This window comes from Dasypus novemcinctus, chromosome 3, assembly GCF_030445035.2.
Source record: "Dasypus novemcinctus isolate mDasNov1 chromosome 3, mDasNov1.1.hap2, whole genome shotgun sequence".
Lineage (NCBI taxonomy): Eukaryota > Metazoa > Chordata > Mammalia > Cingulata > Dasypodidae > Dasypus > Dasypus novemcinctus.
In genome coordinates this window covers 112,477,506-112,492,242 of record NC_080675.1, presented here as the reverse complement: position 1 = coordinate 112,492,242, position 14,737 = coordinate 112,477,506, and the positions used below count along the sequence as shown (strand labels likewise).

The window sequence follows — 14,737 nt, the reverse complement described above, 5'->3', positions numbered from 1 at the left end:
ATTTTTTCTGGAATTACATGGACTAAAACTAAAAAGAAATAAAATAAATATAGTCCTTAGGCCTTGGAATATTCTTTGGAGAAGTTTAAATTCACTGTGTTACTATTGCCCTTTTTAGCTTCTCCTGGACCATTCTGGGGTTCCCTCTGTTTTTTATATCACTTGTTCCAAGTCTGTAGCTTTCTAATTTATTATTGACTCTTCATTCCTGCATTTTTTTGGAAATAATTTAAGGATCTTTATAAAGCTTATATTAGGGCATCATACTTTATTATAGTTTTAGGAACATATTATTTTTTTATTAAACAAATGAATTCTTTTCTATCACAGTGAAGAATGTGGAGACTGGTCGGAGTGTCCCAGGAGTGAAGATGTTTTTTGGACATGAGATTGTAAATGGTGAGAGCTTCATGTTCCCTGAATGCTGGTATTGGGCTTTGCAATAAGGAGTAAACTAGCTTCTCTGCCTCATTCCAAGATTTGATATAAAATGAGGTATGAGCTTGCCTTTAATATTGCATTTATAAGCTCTTTAAGTTGATATTTGAGAATTGACCCTCCTTTTGCTGTTTTGATGGATATACTCTGAACAGAATATTCCTACACAATTTTAATCATTTCTGTTTTAAAATCTAAGGCCTGCTGGGGCTCGTTAGGAAACACTCTGCCAGTACATAGTGAGACATTTGATCAGGAAGGACTTGTCCTTAACTAGCAAGCAAGTTTAACACTACAGGTTCAAAATCTACTCAAAGTTTCTTGTCTGAAATCTTGGGGCCAAATGTTTCAGAATACAGAATTGTTCTGGATTTTTAGGAAATGTATCACAGAGTGTATACTATTCATATTGTACAATATCTCAAGGAGGTATGGGCAGCACTCTGTATAAACACATTTTTTAGAGAAATGGTGGATAATCATACCAAGTGATATAAAATATAATATGTTAGGGCAGGTTTTACCATCAAAAGAGCTGCAATTTTTTTTTTTTCCATTTTCAGACGTTTTTGGATTTTGGATTTGCAGAGAAGGGGATGTGTAGAATGAACCTCACTGATGGTGATAGGAATCCCATGAAAGGTTTACTAGGAATTCTAGAGAAGCACTTGAAATGGGAGAAAGCCACCCTATTTTTTTTTGTTTCTGCCATTAGCAATGATGTCAGAGAGGCCCTGGGAGGTCTTGGAGAAAGACCCCAACCTAGGAGAGGAGGGTTCCTGACACAGTCATGAGAAAGAATTCAAGGACTAGTCATATAGTAACAGGAGAATTTAATGTAAAGGAAAAGTACTGCTGGGGCTAGGGGTGCTGTTTTATTGAGGCTGGGCTCCCTCCTCTTTCTTCCCCTCTATGTAAATGAGGACCTGTAAGTTCCAGTGTTCTCATTGATCTGCCATATTCAAAAGAGGGACTGAAAACTACAACTTTTTACTAACTCTGTGTTCCTGCCAGAGTGGGAACTGTCCTGGGGAGGGGATGATGAAGCCTGAGGTGACCGGGTGATAGATAGGCATTTTGTCATCTGGAATCTTGTAGCACTAGGCCTCGGCCGGGTGTTTTCCACTGCACTTAGGTATTATCTGATGGTAATTTTTCCTTTGGTCCTCCTCTCTGGCCAAGTTATCTCCTTTCTCCTACCTCTTTCCCTACCTCTGAAAGACTAGGTTCATTTGTTTGCCTGGAAGAGTAGATATAGAAGCACATCTGGTGTGTTTCAGGCAAGCCAAATGGAATATGAGAAACATGCTGGGAACAAAAAGTGTTCTTGCTTTGTCCCATACATCCCCAAAGCAGAAAGCCCTCCAAGGAGGAATAAAGTTCAGTGTTGTGGGGGCAGGGGGCCTGGGAGGAAGGGGACAGGAGAGATCTCTTGGGAACAGATAATGCTTTCTATTTCTTACTGTTGAGGAAGGTATGAGGAAAGGAAAGGACTGTAAATGAGAGATTAAAGTCGCCTGAAAGATTACTTTGTTTTGTGAAAGAACTAGAATTTAGTAGGAGATGAAAATCTCGCCAAATTAATGAATGCCAATCCAAAGCTACTTCAGGTTAGACAAGTCTAACAATCCTTTCTCAGTGAACATGCTGCCTTAAATGTTCTTTGTTCCTTGAATAAATTTTATGATGGCAGATGATGGTGGTGATCGCAGTGGGGATTTTTAATCATTTTAACTACCAACCTTTGCAGTAGAGCAAAGCTCTGGACTAGAACAAAGGTAAGCTTTGGATGGGTTTGTAAAGAGAAGCAATTGAAACAGCAACGCTGTCTCTTTAACTTAGAAGAGAGCTGACTGCTGCCCCGTATTATGGTATGTTCACATGGATATCATCTCCTTCTAAATTCTTTCCCTGGACTTGGCCAATGTTCATAATTTTTAAGACTTTCCTGAGGCCCAGTAAGCTATGGGCAAAGGCTCCCTGAAGAATACCTTGAATAAGAATTATGTACATAAAGGATAATAATTGGGTAATCAGCATTTTTAGTGAGTTTCTCTTTCTTTGCCCAGACTTAACACTTTCAGATAATGCAGGGAAAAGAGGTGTTTGAAATAGTGGACCTCTGAGAGGTATTTTCCCTGAAAAGTACTTAAATATACTTTGTTGAATTTAAAATGACATTGATTATGAGATGTATGATTACTTTTTATATCCTAAGGAAAAAAAGCTGCCAATTAAATCATCCTGCCTATTTATAGTAAATCACATCCAATTTCAGAGCTGTTTAAAACGTATACCTTAGAATCAATGAAATACACAAATTTCCTGGTCTCTTAGGTTAAAAATAAATGATACCAGAATCTCAGTGGAATGATGTTTCTCTCGTAATTCCTTTGAGATTTCCAGTCTAGCTTTCAATGCCCCGGCCTGTGAAAGTGGAAGGTACAGATCTGTGAATGATTTAAGATGAATCCCCCAAACAATACATAGTGAGGGAAGGTGATAAGGATTGGGTTAAATAGGGAAGAAAAAATGTCTCTAGAACCAACATGAATGAACACAAAGGCTCACTGAAACAAAAAAGGTAAAGAAGATGCAGAGGGGCTCCTAACCCAGCTGAATGATTAAGGATGCTGTGTAGGTACATAATATTGGGAGTCTTCAGTACTTTGAATAGACTTTTCTGCTCCATTTCTTTATTGATGGTGGAAGAAGGCCTCTATGAATGTCCAGTAGTAATTTCCAAGGACTGTTTGTGGAACATAGTCAAACTGGATGTGCGGAGGCAAAGGAGTGGTTAATTGCTTTCAGATGGGAAATTCTGTTGGAAGCCATTTGTTTATTTTACAGTGGAACTACTAGATGAAGTGGAGCAAGTTGCAGTGAAAGAAAAAGCATCTTCTGTTAGGTATGATGAAATAATTTTCTTATTTATGATTTCTCCCAAATGTGCACTTTAGGGTAGAAAGCCTTAACTTTAATTCACTAGCTGTGTAGTTCCTAAAAAGGCCTGAGGAAATAGAAATGAGTGGAAATAGAGGGATGCTTTCTTCCATCTTTAGATGGTATCCTTAGGTCAATTAAAGCAGTGGATGAATGCGTCCACAGTCCTTACCATTGATGTTTGGCAAAATCTGTGTATGGCATCAACAACAAAGAACAAGTTCACCTGAGTGTTGTTTTCTGTAAGGATAGCCTAAATACAGAAAGAACCAGGATGGATAAAATGGAAACTGAAGACCTAAATGTACGTGAGCCTCCTTCTGCCCCTGAGGCACCAACTACCTCTCTGCTGAATGACTTCAAATATAACCCATCTGGTTAGTACCATGGCTCTAAATTTTCTAGGCTCTTTTTATTGTGTTTCAGAACTCTTTAGAGTTGGCATAACCTTGAATCAAGGTTCTATATGGAATGCTCAGCTGGGCCATTGCTTCTAGGCTCTGAATTAAGATGAGCTATTATGATTTATTTATTTATTCAATATTTGAGTGTCTACTATGTACCAGGTATTGGGGATAAAAAAGTGAACAATAAAGAATAGCCTACCCTTTGTTGAGCTCTGATACAAATGATAGACTAAATACAATAAATATGTAAAATATATAGTATGCTAGTGCCAAGTGCTAAAGAGAAAAAAACAGAAAACAAGAATCCTGTAGGTAGGGTGGTTTTCAATTTTAGCCTAACTGAAATGGTGACATTTGAGTAAAGCCCTGAAGGAGATGAGGGGTTGAGCTGTCTGGATATCTGAGGAAAGTGTGTTTTAGGCAAAAGAGAAAAAGAACAAATACAAGGGCCCCAATGCCAGGATCTTGAAGGAATAGCAAGGAGCTCAATGTAGCTGGAGCAAGATGAGAAGTAGTAGGAGATAATATCAGAGAGGTAAGTGGTAGGGCAGGTCATGGACAATTTTGCAGAATATTGAAGGATCTTGAATTTTTACTCTGAGAAGAGTAAAAGCCATTGTCAATCTTTTTAATTTTAGCCATTTTGATGGGTACATAGTGGTATCTATATGTGGTTTTTATTTATTTATTTAGATTTATTTTTATTTATTTCTCTTCTGTTCCCCCGCCCTACCCCAGTTGCCTGTTCTCTGTGTCCATTCGCTGTGTGTTCTTCTGTGTCCGCTTCTCTTCTTGTCAGCAGCACTGGGAATCTGTGTCTCTTTTTGTTGTGTCATCTTGCTGTGTCAGCTCTCCGTGTGTGTGGCCTCCACTCCTGGGCAGGCTGAACTTTCTTTCGCACTTGGCGGCTCTCCTTATGGGGCGCACTCCTTGTGCGTGGGGCTCCACTATGCGGGGGACACCCCTGCATGGCAGGGCACTCCTTGTGCACATCAACACTGCACGTGGATGTGGACTGCTCCACACCAGTCAAGGAGGCTCTAGGTTTGAACCATGGACCTCCCGTGTGGTAGGTGGACACTCTATCCGTTGAGCCAAGTCCGCTTCCCTCTATATGTGGTTTTAATTTGACTAATGACTAAGGATGATGAACATCTTTTAAAAAATTTATTAAAGTATATCACTCATACATAAATAATAAGTGTACAGTAATAGTTGTGAATTTACAAAACAAACATACAACATCATACAGGACTCTCTTACCTCACCCTTCCACTAATACCTTGCATTGTTGTTAAACCTTTTTAACTAATGATTAAAGAGCATCGTCAAAATATTACTACTAACCAAAGTATTTTCCCCAACCCCCCATTGTTATTATTATCTTTATATCATTTATATATGAACATATATGAACAATAAGCATATAGTAAAAGTTGTGAACTTACAAAGCAAACATGCATAACATTGTACAGGGGTCCCATACATCAACCCTCCTCTAACACCTTGCATTGTTGTGAGATGTTTGTTACAAATTACAAAAGAATATTGTCAAACTCTTACTACTAATTATAGTCCTTATCTTATATTTGGTGTATTTTTCCCCCAACCTACCGTATTATTATTATTATTATTTTTTAAAGATTTATTAATTTATTTAATTCCCCCCCCGTTTGTCTGTTCTTGGTGTCTAATTTGCTGCATCTTGTTTCTTTGTCCGCTTCTGTTGTCGTCAGCGGCAAGAGAAGTGTGGGCGGCGCCATTCCTGGGCAGGCTGCTCTTTCTTTTCAACGCTGGGCGGCTCTCCTTACGGGGCGCACTCCTTGCGCGTGGGGCGCGGGGGACACCCTTGCGTGGCACGGCACTCCTTGCGCGCATCAGCACTGCGCATGGCCAGCTCCACATGGGTCAAGGAGGCCCGGGGTTTGAACCGCGGACCTCCCATATGGTAGACGGACGCCCTAACCACTGGGCCAAAGTCCGTTTCCCAACCTACCGTATTATTATTTTTTAAATGTTTTTTTATGACAGAAGTTGCAAACTTATAAAACAATCATGCACATGTGCAGAAATTCCCAAATGCCCCTCTATCAACACAGGACACTGTGTGGAACATTTGTTTCAAATGATATAATATCATCTGATTGTTACCATGTCCATAATGTACATTTGCAACACATTTTCCATACTGCCCCATTATCAACACAGTACATCTTTGGCATAGATGCAAGAATATTATATTATTACTGCTAGCCACAGTCCATTAGGTCACTCCAGCTGTATTTTTCTCATGCTTCTCCACATTCCCACCACTCTGCGATAGTGATGTAAATTTGCTCTAGCTAACAAAGGACACTCTTACATCTGTACCATCAACCACAATTCTCATCCACCTCTTGGTTTACTGTGCTATTCTGTTTCTAGAATATTCTCTAGCACTTTGTTAATTGGCATTTACATACCTAGGCTACCATTTTTCAGCTACATCCCCATTTATAAACTAGCTGTTACAATGTGTTACCATCCACTCTATACATTTCCAAACTTTTACAGTAAAGCTAATTAAAACTTCTACATACATTAAACATCATTAGTCCATCTCTGTCCTCCTCTTATCTCCTTTCAGAATCCACCACCTACTACCAGGTCTTGAAACTATTTTCCTACAATTTTTCTAGAAGATTTATGGCTATTGCTTTTATTTTTAGGTTTTTGATCCATTTCAAGTTAATTTTTGGATAAGGTATGAGATAGGGGTCCTCTTTCCTTCATTTGTCTATGGATACCTAGTTTATTCAGCACCATTTATTGCATGGACTGTTCTGTCCAACCTGTGTGAGTTTGACAGGCTAGTCAAAAATCACTTGGCCATACATGTGAGGGTCTGTTTCTGAATCATCAGTTTGGTTGCATTGGTCTATGTGTTTGTCTTTATGCCAGTACCATGCCGTTTTTACCACTATAGCTAGGTAATATAATTTAAAGTCTAAAGAGGAGAATTAGCTTTTCTTTTTTAAAATGTTTCTGGCTATTTAGGACCTCTTACCTTTCCAAATAAATTTGATAATTGTGTTTTCAATTAAAAAAATGCTGGTGAACTTTTTATTGGGATTACATTGAATCTGTATATCAATTTTAATAGAATTGACATCTTAATGATATTTAGTCTTCCAATCCATGAGCATGGAATGTTCTCCCAGTTATTGAGGCCTTTTTTGATTTCTTTTAACATTGAGTTGCAGTTTTCTGAATACAAGTGCTTTACATTGTTGGTTAAGTTTATTCCTGACTATTTGTGTTTTATCTGTCATATTTTATTTTCACTATTCTTGATACTTTTAGTTACTTTTATTGATATATTCTTCATTTCTAGACTCTCTTGTAGGCCTCTCTGTCTTTTCTTTTCTTTTCTTTTCTTTTCAGGCTCTAGCACACCTTTTAGAATTTCCTGAAAATCTGGTCTCTTGGTTAGAAATTCTCTCAATTTCTGCTAATCTGTGAATATTCTAAACGCGCCCTTATTTTTGAAAGACAATCTTGCTGGATATAAGATTCTTGGCTGGAAGTTTTTCTCTTGTAGTATCTTTTTTTTTTTTTTTTTTAAAGATTTATTTATTTATTTAATTTCCCCCCTCCCCTGGTTGTCTGTTCTTGGTGTCTATTTGCTGCGTCTTGTTTCTTTGTCCGCTTCTGTTGTCGTCAGCGGCACGGGAAGTGTGGGCGGCGCCATTCCTGGGCAGGCTGCTCTTTCTTTTCACGCTGGGCGGCTTTCCTCACGGGCGCACTCCTTGCGCGTGGGACTCCCCCATGCGGGGGACACCCTTGCGTGGCATGGCACTCCTTGCATGCATCAGCACTGCACGTGGCCAGTTCCACACGGTCAAGGAGGCCTGGGGTTTGAACCGCGGACCTCCCATATGGTAGACGGACACCCTAACCACTGGGCCAAAGTCCGTTTCCCTCTTGTAGTATCTTAAATATATCACACTACTGTCTTCTTGCTTTCATGGTTTCTGATGAGAAATCAGCACTTAATCTAATTGGGTGTCCCTTATATGTTATGCATTGCTTTTCTCTTGCTGTTCTCAGAATTCTCTCTTTGTCTTTGGCATTTTACATTCTGATTAGTATGTGCGGGCAGTGGCGGGCCTCCGGGAGGGTCGGCGCGGTTGGCCGGGTGGGCTCTCTGGACGGGGGCTGCCTCGCAGTCGAAGGGGAGGAGGGGGTTCGGCACGAAGCCGTTGGGCCCTCGCTCTCTCCGCTCAGGCACGGGGGACGCGCGGTGCAAGCAAGAACACCACGGAGACAAGGTCTAGGCACAAGTCTACTTTATTGTTGAAGGGGACATGGTTTTATAGGGTCTAGGGATACGTAGAGGGACTTGATTGGTGCCGGCGGGTGCTGTTGCTTACGTAGGCGGTTACTGGACAGTAAGCTGGCTAAGAGGTTAGGAGCAAGGGAGGGGAAGGGGAAAGTGTGGGCTGTCTAGATAACGGAGAAGGGGAGAAAGAGGGGCAGCGCCGGCTGCCAATACTGGGCGGGAAGGAGACGGGGACAAGTATGTATCTTGGAATTGGTCTATTAGGATTTTTTCAGATGGGAGTATGTTGTACTTCTTGGACATGGATATTTATGTCCTTCAATAGAGTTGGGAAGTTTTCTACCATTGTTTCTGCAAATATTCCTTCAGCTCCTTTTCCCTTCTCTTCTCCTTCTGGGATACTCATGACACACATGTTTGCATGTCTTTTGATGTCATTTAGTTCCCTGAAATCTTGTTCAATTTTTTCCGTTCTTCATCTGTTCTTTTGTATGTTCACTTTCAGAGACCATTTCTTCAAGCTCACCGATCCTTTCTTCTGCCTCTTCAAATCTGCTATTATATGATTCCAATGTTTTTAAATTTCATTGATTGCACCTTTCGTTCCCATAAGATCTGCTATTTTTCTATGTATGCTTTCAAATTCTTCTTTGTGATCATCCAGTGTCGTCTTTTTTTTTAAAAAAGATTTATTTATTTATTTATTTCTCTCCCCTTACCCCCCCAACCCTGGTTGTCTGTTCTCTGTGTCTATTTGCTGCGTCATCTTCTTTGTCTGCTTCTGTTGTTGTCCGCGGCATGGGAATCTGTGTTTCTTTTTGTTGCATCATCTTGTTGTGTCATCTCTCCATGTGGGCAGCACCATTCTTAGGCAGGCATCACTTTCTTTTGCACTGGGTGGCTCTCCTTATGGGGCACACTCCTTGTGTGGGGGGCTCCCCTATGCAGGGACACCCCTGCGTGGCAGGGCACTCCTTGCGCGCATCAGTGCACGGGCCAGCTCCACACGGGTCAAGGGGGCCCAGGGTTTGAACTGCGGACCTCCCATATGGTAAACGGACGCCCTAACCACTGGGCCAAGTCTGCTTCCCTCCAGTGTCTTCTTAATATCCTTAATCTCTTTAGCTATCTCATTGAATTTATTAAGGAGATTTGTTTGAACATATCTGATTAGTTGTCTTAACTCCTTTATGTCATCTGGAGGTTTATCTTGTTCCTTTAACTGGGCCATATCTTCCTGTTTCTTGGTGTGGACTGTAATTTTTGGTTGGTATCTTGGCACCTGGCTTACTAGTGTAATTATTCTGGGTGCAGTTTTTCTCTTTAGTTTAGGGCTTCCTGCCATTTCTCCCTTGCTGGTTGTACAGTGGGAACCAAGGATGTAGTTGGTGCTATAAGCTGTGGAGGCTCAAGTTGTCCTTTTTATTCCAGGGACCGATGAAGCTTCTCCCAACTTTCTCCTTTGCCAGGGGTGACAGAGTCACAGCTGTGTGGAATAATCCAAGTCTTGTAGGCCTAGACTCTAGTTACTTAGAGAGACTGGTGAAGCTTCATGTCCTTTTCTCCCCTGCCTGGGGTGGGGCTGGAGCTGCAGTTATGGGCAGCAATCTATGCAGTATAGGTCTGAGATGACCATGGTTGCCCCAGTAGACTTCCGATTATTCAGTCTGTGCCAGCTAACTGTACCTGCAGTTACCTGGATAGCCTGTTGCAGGGCCCACCAGCCTCCTCCCTGCCAGAGATGGGGCTTGCGCCCAGGCTGGGGCTGCAGGCTGATCTGGGTAAAGAAACCAGTTCCTACCATCACTGTGATTTTCGGTCCACCGGGCTTCCTTTCATGCTGGGGGCAGAGTCAAAATGGCAGCTAGTGGCCTCTTTCTCACCTGGACAAGTTCAAACTTTAGCTGTTCTTTTTTTTTATCTTTTAATTAAAAAAAAAAATTCCTGACATTACAGAACTAAACTGAAATGTATTAATATTCTACTCTTACATTTCCATGACAAACAGGAAAAAAAAAATTCATGAGCCAACAAAAAAAAACCCCACAAAACAAAAAACAGGGAGAAGCTTAAAGAACTAAATATGGACCTCAGCATTAACAGCTGAACAGAGAAAGGAATTAAAATGCTTTAATTAAAAAATCATGAGTGGATGATAAAGTGTGTAGAAACTGAAAATTTACAAACTATTTAAAACCTGGAATCGCTGACTGTTCAGAAACCACACAGATGGATCATGGGTGGTGGTGAACAGCAGAAAGTGATTATGGATGAATCTGCCTTGTTCTAGCTGCTCCCCATGCCACCTGTTTCCGAGGAAAGCCTGACATTGATTAGATACTGAGCCAGACTGATGCTGGCAGCAGATCCAGTGATGGTAACCTGCCTATCAGTAGATCCTTCCACTGGGTTCACAATTTTGATCTGCGCCCCAGACATCTGATAGATCTCATTGATTTTGGCACCTTGACGCCCGATTATGCAGCCAATCATATCATTTGGAATGGTGAGTTCATGAGAAGTAGTCTGAGCAGATGCATCCAAACCTGCACTGAATCCAGAGTTGTCATACGTCATAGGAAAATGAGACTGTTGCATCGCCAACTGGTGCAGCTTGGTCAAATCTGGCTGTGGAATGGCATACTGTCCTTGAATGGTATAAGCCTCTAGAGGTGGTCCCTCCAGGTCAGGGTTGAGGCACATGGACGCTTTAGCTGTTCTTAAGGTTATACTCTAGCCAGCTGAATCTACCAATTAGTAGCTGAAATCGGTGGCCAACTGTCTTCTCCACCCCTGTATTTGGGAAATGGAGCTTCAAGTTCCAGGCACAGAATAGCTCCTGGGGCAGCTTGTGCTGCCAAAGTAGGATGATCACCAGCCTCCAAGACTTGGCTGGTAATTTCCTGGAAAGGCTGGCAGGTCCCCCCAGCTTCCTCCTTGCCAGAGGTGGGGTTGGGGCTTTTTCTAGAACTGCAATCTGATCTGGATGATAAGAAGCCCGTCCCTATCAGCACTGTGATTTTCAGTCTGCCCCGCTTTCCCTTGTGCCAGGCGCGGAGTTAAAATGGTGGCTTCCAGCCTCTTTCTGACTTTAGCAGAAACTTTAGAGACTTTAGCAGTTCTCAGGATTATATTTTAGCCCGCTGAATTTACTTATCAATAGCTGAAGTTGGTGCCCAACCGTCTCTTCCTCCCCCATTTTTGGGAAGTAGAGTTTTCAATTCCAGCCGCAGAGCGGCTCCTGAAGAGGAACAGCTCCTGAGGCTGCTTTTGCCTCCAGTGGAGGATGGGCACCGGCCTCCGTGGCGTGGAGCACTCTACTTATGAATCTTCTCTGCTGATGGGCAGTCTCCTTCCATTCCTTCAAGGATGTTTCAGGATGTTCTTCTGGTCTCCTGGGGCCCCCAAACAGGTGCTTCAGCTAGCTCCAGAGAGCTCTGGGTGTTTACTAACTGCCCTGTAGCAGGAGCTGACTCTAGGAACTCTTTACTCTGCCGCCATCTTGCTGGTTCTCTGTTGAGCATCTTCTGATATGCTTATTTTCCATCTAAATATATTTGATGAAATGTCCAAATCTTTTGCCTGTTTTTTTAAATTATTGTTGTTTTCGTATTCAGTTTTGGGAGTTCTTCATATATTCTGGATACAAATCTGTTGTCAAATATATGCTCTACAAATATTTTCTCCTACTCTGTGGCTCGTCTTTTCATTCTCTTTAAGTAACTTTCAAACAAAACAGACATTTTTAATTTTTATGAATTCCAATTTCCCCAATTTTTAAAAAATGTATTGTGGTTTTTATGTTGGATCTAAGAAATCTTCACCTAACTCAAAGTTACAAAGATTTTTCTCTTATATTTTCCTCTTGAAGTTTCTTAGTTTTACATTTTACATTTAGGTCTTCAGTCCATTTTGAGTTAATTTTTGAATATGGTGTGGAATTTGGATAAAAATTTCTCTTTTGGCATTGTTAAAATCTACTTGTTCTAGCATTGTTTGTTGAAAGGACTATACTTTCTCCACTCAATTCCCTTTGTACCTTTGTCAAAAATCAATTGTCTTCTTAATATCCTTTATCTCTTTAGCCATATTTTCCTTCAACTCCTTGAATTGATTTAGCAGGTTTGTATGAACGTCATTGATTAGTTGTCTTAAATCTTGTGTCTCATCAGGATTTTGATTTGTTCCTTTGGCTAGGCTATCTCTTCCTGTTTCTTAATATGCTTGCAGTTTTTTTTGCTGATGTCTAGGCATATGATTCATTGGTGAATTTACTCTGATGGTCAATTTCTCACTCTTGCCTAGTGGTTTTGTTACATGGCTCTTTTTTTTTTTTAAGATTTATTTTATTTATTTCTCTCTCCCCCCCCCCCCCCCCCCGTTGTCTGCTCTCTGTGTCCATTCACTGTGTGTTCTTCTGTGTCCTCTTGCATTATCTGGTGGCACTAGGAAACTGTGTCTCTTTTTGTTGCATCAGCTCTCCACATGTGCGGTGCCACTCCTGGGCAGGCTGTGGTTTTTTCACACAGGACGGCTGTCCTTGCCAGGTGCATTCCTTGCACGTGGGGCATCCCTACACAGGGGCACCCCTGCGTGGCAGTGTGGCACAGCACTCCTTGCGCATGGCAGCACTGCGCGTGGGCCATCTTATCACATGGATCAGGAGGCCCTGGGGATCGAACCCTGGACCCTCCATATGGTAGACAGACATGCTATCAGTTAAGCCACATCTGCTTCCCTAAAGATTTATTTATTTACTTTATTTTTCTTTCTTTATCCCCCCCCTCCTCTAGATGGTTCTCTGGTCTGTCTGTTCATTGTTTGCTGGCCTTCTCCTGGAGCACTGGGAACTGAACCCAGGACCTCCCACATGAGAGGCGAGTGCCAAGGGCCTGAGCCACATTTGTTCCCCTCATGGCTCTTCTTTAATTTTTGGTTTAACTTTTTCTAAATCTTTACAACTGACCAGCTTAAGTTATCAAAACAGGGCCAGGGACCCATGAATAGGGCAGAAACCAGATCCAACAGGGTCTGGAACATAAGACTCCAAAAAGCATTTTGTCTTGCAGTTTCTCAGTCTGCCAGAAGAGGGCGCCCTCCCACAAATCTTGCCATGCAAGTGCCTCTTTCATCCTCCATTTGCTGGTGGTTTTGGTCTGGCTAGAGCTGAGAGTCAAAGTCTGCTCTGCTAGCCAAACTCTCTGAAGAGAAACCACTCTGCCCTCCGCCGCACCCTTCCTCTTTCTAGGGAGGAAGATGTCCATTCCTCTCTCAGTTGGCCATGGCTTTTACAGAGGTTCTTTGCCTTGGGGGTGGAAGATGGTTGTTGTTCCCAGCTGCTGGGTCAAGTAAATCGTTGTTTTCATTTTGGCCTCTTTCTCTCTCTGTCCCTTTCCCTCCTGGACTCTCCTGGTGTTTGGTTCAAAGGAGTTGAAGGAAAGTATGACTAAAGAGATAAAGGATATTAGGAAGACACTGGACTGGAGTTGGTTGGTATATGTCAGAGAGACTTGAATTTTTGGGTTGTCATGTGCCAGCTGGACCCTGAACCTCAGCGCAGTTGCAACACCCACTCTCCAGGGCTCACCCAGGACAACTAACAAGGAGGTGATGATCAACAACCACCGTATTAAGGAACCAAGAGAGTCTACAACTGCAAGCATGAGAGTTTCATCCATCAGCCATGTGGGATCGAAGCCCCCTTCACAATTAGAGGTGGACTGAGCATCACCATCCCAGAATTCTCAGGATTGGGGAATGAACTATGGGCTAGAGTAGACTTACTGGTATTCTACTATAGCCTTATTGTGATTCTAATAGTGGAAGAATTTATATCATTGATGTGGAGGCAGCAGCCCCTGGAGGTGCTAAAGTCAGGGAGAGGGAAAAAGAGTTGTAATATGGGGATATTTTCAGGATTCGAAATTGTCCTGAATGACATTGCAATGACAAGGTACAGACCATTATGTATCTTGCCATAGCCTACAGAATTGTGTGGGAAAGAGTATAAACTACAATGTAAAGTATAATATGTGCTTAGTGACAATGCTCCAAAATGTTTTCATCAATTGCAATGAATATTCCACACTAATGAAGGATGTTGTTAATGTGGGTTAATGTGGGCAGTGTGGGGAGTGGGTCATATGGGAATCCCCTATATTTTTATGTAACATTTATGTAATCTAAATATCTTTAAAAAAAAATAAAACAACAACAACAACAACAACAAAGACACTGGGTGAACAGAAAGAAAAAGCCTGTAATGAAAAGTAACAGAGCTTATGGGAAAGACACAATGGATAAGATTAAAAATAAATTAGAGGAAGCAAATATGGTTCAAGTGACTGAGCTCGTGCCTACCACATAGGAAGTCTGAGGTTTGGTTCTTGGTGCCTCCTAAAAAGGAAGATGAGCACACAACGAACAGAGAGTGTGCAAACTACAAGGGGATGAGGAGAAATAAATAAAATAAATCTTTAAATAAATAAATAAATAAATTAGAGGGAAGCTGATGTGGTCCAAGCATTTGAGCTCCTGCCTACCACATGGGAGATCCCAGGTTCGGTTCCCAGTGTCTCCTGGAGAAGATAAGCAAGACAGTAAGCTGGCATAATGGGCAGGTGTGGTG

General features: G+C 41.7%; 1 protein-coding gene across 4 annotated transcripts in view; it reads left to right on the top strand.

The window, feature by feature from the left end:
- The window catches only part of EXD1 (exonuclease 3'-5' domain containing 1), a 74,794-nt gene that overhangs the window by 6,912 nt on the left and 53,145 nt on the right, over window positions 1-14,737 (top strand). For all 4 annotated transcript variants that reach the window (XM_071214115.1, XM_058293948.2, XM_058293947.2 and 1 more), the window contains 3 exons: window positions 331-399; window positions 3,289-3,346; window positions 3,634-3,758. In XM_071214115.1, coding sequence (XP_071070216.1) covers window positions 331-399; window positions 3,289-3,346; window positions 3,634-3,758 — 252 coding nt within the window. The remainder of the gene's footprint in view (window positions 1-330; window positions 400-3,288; window positions 3,347-3,633; window positions 3,759-14,737) is intronic.